Here is a 6,978-nt window from a genome sequence, read left to right as displayed (position 1 = left end):
TTGGCTCAGAAGGGGGTAAATTATGCTGCCACAAAAGTCTTTGGCCACTTACCTAATAGCATCAAAAGTCTGACAGATAGCCATATAGCATTTAAAAGTAAATTAAAAGAATTTCTTAATGGCAACTCCTTCTACTCATTAGTTGAATTTTTGGATATAGTAGGAGGGTAATTTCCCCAACACCAGCCAAAAAAAAAAATTTAAATATTGAGTGTCATGTAATATTATTGTGTACTGTAATATCTTGTATAGACACCTTTTATTAACCTGACACGTTCCACGTCATTAAAAAGTGTCGTATTCATGACCTATGGAATACACACTAATCTAATCTAATCTAATCTTCACTACATTGGTAATTTAGAGGTCCCCTCTCAGAAACGTAATACGAGAGTATTACTACAGTATGTGTAAAATTTGCCGACATGGATCAATGTACCACAAATACTATATGAAATAATTCAGTTTTTATCTGTAGATTTAGTTTTTTTCTGAGAGTACACTTGCCAGTGGTTTCTGTTAGATTTAAAATGATATGCAAAATCAATGAATTTCAGTCTGCTTGACGATAATGATGTAAAAACGTCATTATCTTCAGTACATATTTGAGCTAACTGACGTACTTACTTCTGCGTTTACACGGACGTTTGGTGCAGGCGCCTCTTGTACCATCAGCGTCGCATATGCATTTGTTGCAGTCATCCGTGTATGTTGTGCCAGGCACACATGTAGCCCTCCCACCTGCAGAGTAAAGGTTGAGCTGTCACTAGGACTGAAGACCAGTTGAAATAATGCCTGTTCAATCAGACTTAGTTATTACTTAAAAACACTTGTAATTGTTATCTACAATAGGTATTGTAACCATTAATTTTTTGTGGTTATTTCATGTTTTGACAGACTTATCATTATTCATAATTATTTATGTCGGAAAGGTGGAAGGAGTATATAGATGGGTCTGTACAAGGGCGATGTACTTGAGTGCAATATTGTGGAACTGGAAGAGGACGTATATGAAGATGAAATGGGAGATATGATGCTGTGTAAAGAATTTGACAGAGCACAGAAAAACTTAAGTTGAAACAGTGCCTCGGGTGTAGACAATATTCCAGTAGAGCTATGACAAAACTCTTCCATCTGGTGAGCAAGATGTACAAGAGAGTCGACACACCTTCATACTTCAAGAAGAAAAATTAATTCTAATGCCAAAGAAAGCAGGTGTTGAAAGATGTGAAAATTATCAAACTATCAGTTTAATAAGTCATAGTTACAAAATACTAACACGAATTCCTTACAGACGAATGGAAAAACTGGAAGAAGCCGGCCTCGGGGAAGATCAGTTTGGATTCCTTAGAAATGTAAGAACACGCGAGGCAATACTAACCCTTCGACTTACCTTCGAAAGTAGGTTAAGGAAAGGGAAACCTACGTTTCTAGCAGTTGCAGACTAAGAATAAGCTTTTGACAATGTTGACTGGAATACTCTCTTTCAAATTCTGAAAGTGGCAGGAGTAAAATACAGTGAGCAAAAGGCTATTTACAATTAGTACAGAAACCAGATGGTAGTTAAAAGAGTCAAGCGACACGAAAGGGAAACAGTGATTGAAGAGGGAGTGAGTTAATGTTATTCAATCTGTACAGTGAGCAAGCAGTAAAGAAAACCAAAGGAAAATCTGGAGTAGGAATTAAAATCCATGGAGAGGAAGTAAAAACTCTGAGGTTTGCCGACGACATTATAGTTCTGTCAGAGACAGCTAAGGGCCTGGAAGAGCAGCTGAATGGAATTGTCAGTGTCTTGAAATGAGTATATAAGATAAATGTCAACAACAGCAAAACGAGGATAATGGAATGTAGTCGAATTAAATCAGGTGATATTGAGAGATTTAGATAAGGAACTGAGGGTAAATGACTTTTTCTACCTGGGGAGTAAAATAAATGATGAAGGTCGAAATAGAGAGGACTGGCGATGACAAGGAAAGTGTTTCTGAAGAAGAGAAATTTGTTCACATCAAGTATAGATTTAAGTGTCAGGAAGTCGTTTTTGAAAGTATTTGTATGGAGTGTAGCCATGTATGGAAATGAAATACGGACGATAAACAGTGTAGACAAGAAGAGAATAGAAGCTTTCGAAATGTGGTGCTACAGAAGAATACTGAAGATTAGATGGGTGGATCACATTTCTAATGTGGAGGTAATGAATATAATTGGGAAGAAGAGGAATTTGTGGCACAACTTGACTAGAAGGAGGGATCGGTTCGTAGGACACGTTCTGAGCCATCAAGGTACCATTAATTTAGTGTTGGATGGAACCGTGGAGGGTAAAAATCGTAGAGATAGATCAGGAGATGAATAAACTAAGCAGATTCAGAAGGATGGAGGTTGCAGTGGTTGTTTGGAGGTGAAGAGGCTTACGCAGGATAGAGTACCAAGGAGAGCTGCGTCAAACCAGTATCTGGACTGAAGCTCACAGCAACAACCACAAATTGAAATGTCTTTAATGAAATTGTAGTAAGTATCCCATATATAAAGGTTGGACCAAACTAAATTAATTAGTTTACGAGTAACTGTGATATAAATCAAGCTGAAGTTATGTTGAATGTGATTATAATTCATATTACTAGGAATTTAAATTATTAATGGATCTTATTTCCATAATTCCTTAGAATTGACTGGATAATAAGGAACATTTTAGAATTATTTCCCTACATTAACTTAAGTAATATTTTCAGGTATCTTTCTAAGAATAAATTTGATTCCGTTAGACATATTTTTCAACAAGTAGTCTCATGATGAGACTACTGTAACAAATATCTGACAACTTCGTGTTATTCAATGACCTCAGTGATCACTCATGCTTCTGCATTTCATTGTATCACATCGTGTGTTAAAATATGATGCAGTGATAAGCAAAAACAAGAATGATTATGATGCTTACTGCGCAGTGTGAATACGGGATGATAGCCAGGCTGTTTCCGCATGGGCCATTCTACACTTATCCACAGTACATCGTCGACTGACGACACCAACAAGAAGCAGTGCAACAGAAAGAAACAACCCCCAGTGGCTGCAATAAACTTACCGATGGAACAACACAGCTTCTCTTCCTTTCTGTATTTTGCGTTTTATTTGTTAAATTATCATGTAATTATCTGACATGAAACGGACTATTTGCGGTACTGCTTTCCTCTTCTACCTTGAATTTTATTTTTTCAGTCACTTCATAATTTTCTAAGGAGCACCTTCCATTATCAGTTAATAGCCTGCTCATTTGAATCACTATTTTATCTGCTTAAATATTGTCCCTATATTTTATTATTTTCAGTTATTGAAATAGTTTACTACCGTAAGCTAACTTCCCGACATTTTTTATATAGTGTTTAATTCTGTTTTAATGTGACAAATTATGTTATGTAATTGTGCGTACAATCGTGATGTCTAGCAAAACCACGTCTTGTTGTGAACGAAATATACAGTAGTTCCATGACACAATACCTGAATGTACAATTTGTGCCGTCTTACACTGTCTAATGATATGTTATGGCATGTTCTTTCTCACGTTTCTTTCCTTTCATATTGTAGTCATTCTAAGTAGATATAATTTTTTACGGAAAGTATTTTTTTCTGTCTATCCTGGATGTGAAGATGAGTGCTAGCACAATCGGAAACGGTAATATCATTTTATAAACTTGTGACCTAGACAAGTAAAACCTATACATGTATCAAGGTCACACGTACAGCGTGTGGGAGGTGGTAATACTCATCGAAACAAGAAAAATAAATCCAATGAACATGGGTCCGGAAATGCATACTTTCTGCGATAAATACTTGCTTACAGGAGGTATTCAACGTTGTATCCATTAAAGACAATACACCCCTTTGCCTTCCGGCATAAGGAATTAGTCACCCTTTGAAGCATACCCCCTTGTTGTACCTTCCGGCACACCCTGAAAATGCAACCCAATAGTGTCCGCACATCGTTGATTGGCGTACGTAGCACAATTCTTTCAATTGTCTCCACAACGAAAGTCGACGGTATTGAAGTTTGGGGAGCAAGCAGGCCAAGGTGTTCCCCCATCCCAACAAATCCAACGTTCGTAAAATGTCTGCGTCAGATGTTCACTCACATTTTGATGAACGTGTGTTGGTGTGCCATCATGAATAAAACACGTTTGTTTTGTCAATAAAATTGTTCTAGGGTGTTGACTGCATAGTCAATATATAAAATTTTCCGACATTTCGGCCACTGTTGCAAGAGCCTTTCGTCAGGGGTTTGTGCAGAGCTGACAGCACAAAGCCCTGACGAAGCCTACGCTTACAAATTTGTCTTCGTTGCTGCGATGAGCACAGCCTCCAGCAAAGTAGCCAATACATTAACAAAAAAGCCCAGATAATGCGCCCGAGTTAACTTTTCTGGTAGCACGATGGCCCTGTCAATTTATCATCAAGTACGCCAGACCACATGTTGGTTGAGAATCGGTGCAGAGGCCCTCTTTTCTGAATTTCTTGGGGATTTACATCTGCCTATACATGCTAATTATGGAAATTCACAGCACCATCTCTTGTGAACCCTGTCTCATCGGCAAAATACACACATCAAAAAAGTTTTGATCACCCCGGTTCTCAGAACTCCTGAACATAGACGTTGCCTGTGGATATTATATCACAGACACAGTCCATTTGGCTGTTCAGAGATGTCACTAAATCCGCCCAAAGATGTAAAAAAAAACCATGCATGAGCAGCGCCTGTTAGACCGAGGGGGTCACCCGCCCAAACATGTAAACAACCACACATGAGCAGCGCCTATTAGACTGACACATTTTGAGGAAAAAGTATTTGAAGGTTCAGTCGTCTCCACAGGTAAAACTGAAACCTGTTTTTCTTTGCAGTTAGTGTAGCCTTATTTGGAAGAGAGTCTTAGATATTTGTGAGCAAAATATATAAGGTTTGTTCAAATAAAATATACTACAATCTTCATGTATTAAGCCCCTGTATTCCAACTAAACCACTCTGATTTATGATGGTAGTATTGTGAGCCATGTGCGATGGAGCATCTGTTATTGCAAATATAGTTCAAGATATGGTGCGACCGAAATTCGAATTTTAATCTACTAATAACTTTAAGAGTTTCCCCGTAATGGTTCATTTCAGCAACCACTGGTTTAGAAGGAGTTGTTAATGCAGCTTATTCTACACCAAAAATAATTTATTCTGCTGTTGTCTTCTGGGTAATGCAGCTATTTATTCTGCTATCATTAGCTTCACATTCCGAGCAAGTTCCACTGGGAGTACGAAAACCGAATTTTTGTTAACTGAGGTCCCTTTAGAATGTTTTACTTCACTGACTATCACTTTATGGAAGAAGATAATAATAAAGAAGCTCTACAACAGAAAAACCGTAACTGTAGACATTTTCTGGAAAATATGGGTTGTCATTTTTCAGTATGTTTGATTCGATGCTGGGAGCTAAAGCGAGTGAAAGATTGTACTGTGACCAATTTGAGTGGACAGTATTGTCTTATTTTGCTCGATTTTCTGTTTACCACGTGGTTATTGAGAGCATCATGTGTCTTAATATATGTGTCTTGACTGCATGGACGTCGCAATCAGATGGTAGCATAATGCTCTAGTTGTCGTTATTTCGTATTTTAATGTTTTGCGAGAGAAAGGATTCAAAGTTACATGATATTCATACCAGTAATATATTTTTTTAAGTTAATCTTTTTGAAGTGAATCTTTTGCGCTGTTACGAAACTATATTCCAAGAAAAAGGTGCTGAATTTTAATAATGGTATTGTCTGTGATTTGGAGCAGGTTGAATTATTCCAAATAATGTTCAAAGAAGAATTGGTATAAAAAACGAATTTTCGTCATGTGACATTTTTAGATGTGTTTCAGAAATTATTCATTTAATCAACCGTCATTTTACATTTTAGAGGAGATGGTGATAACGCATAATCTACTACAGTACAAAAAGATGACTGTCCCGCTAATATAGATTTTTGTTCAGCTTTCATTAATTTTAAATTTAGGCGTAGTTGAGGTTATTGTCCTTTCGGGGGGAGGGACAACATTTGTTTTTATCGACATGGTTACTGAAGTGACAACAGAGGAAGATTAGGTACAAACACTAACATTTTTACTATTACCTGTCAGACATTGCCGTCACAGACCTACAACACTAACAAGGAGTAGATCGCCCATCTATACGGCAGAAGAAACAATTGGAAATCATTTCATTCCTAATGAAATTTACCCAAAGATTAACTGTGATTCCCAAGCGGCAGACAAAAATAAATTGGACACAGAGAGATCTTGGTTAAATTATGATATTAGGCAACAAAGTGCTAAAGGAACTAACATAGCTGTACAGTTCACAAATGGAGTTAGCGTCTTATCTCTACAAATATACGTTCATATGACACGTGGTAGATAAAGCAGAACAGATAGCTAAGAAAATCTCAACAGAACAGAATAAAATCACATAAGGAAAATTAAATTTGCTTATGAGAGAACAATTGCAGGAGAGCTCAACAAGCTGACCACCTACAACATGAACTGAACAAGCTCTGGACAACACTCCAAGCCACTAGAAACAGCAGCAGGAACACAGAACATGCTATGAGTTACAGCGAAGACAAAACAGAAAATGGCGCGGTGTAAACTCCTCTTGTTGCTTGCCTGCCTTACATGAGAGGTGTCAGCGACCACGTAGGCCAAGATCTTCACTGTGAAGAAATCAACCACATATTCAAGATAGGCTGCCTTCTCCGAGATCTGTTGAGGCCAGAGAAGGATCCCACGGATGCCTATTGCACTGCATGTGTCTGCAATCGTCGATGTGAATGTGATGAAGTCTGCGTTGGTGACGCTGGAAGACTCTTAATCCCTCACACGTCAGAGCATGAACTTCCACATTGCCTGTATATCACCTGTCCAATGGCTGTTGTTGTTGCCTTTTTTTTAGTCTGTGCAGTTCGACT

The 6,978-nt window shown here is 37.8% G+C and overlaps 1 protein-coding gene across 1 annotated transcript in view; it reads right to left on the bottom strand.

Annotated features, from left to right (window-relative positions):
- Positions 1–610: 610 nt before the first annotated feature.
- LOC124545935 (pacifastin-like protease inhibitor cvp4) overlaps positions 611–6,978 on the bottom strand; it is a 166,803-nt gene continuing 160,435 nt past the window's right edge. Inside the window, exon 6 of the mRNA XM_047124896.1 lies at positions 611–741. Within this exon, the coding sequence (XP_046980852.1) occupies positions 611–741 (131 nt within the window). The remainder of the gene's footprint in view (positions 742–6,978) is intronic.

This window comes from Schistocerca americana, chromosome 8, assembly GCF_021461395.2.
Source record: "Schistocerca americana isolate TAMUIC-IGC-003095 chromosome 8, iqSchAmer2.1, whole genome shotgun sequence".
NCBI classification, from domain to species: Eukaryota; Metazoa; Arthropoda; class Insecta; order Orthoptera; family Acrididae; genus Schistocerca; species Schistocerca americana.
Note: the sequence above shows the minus strand (reverse complement) of the source record. Positions and strands in the feature narration are given on the sequence as shown.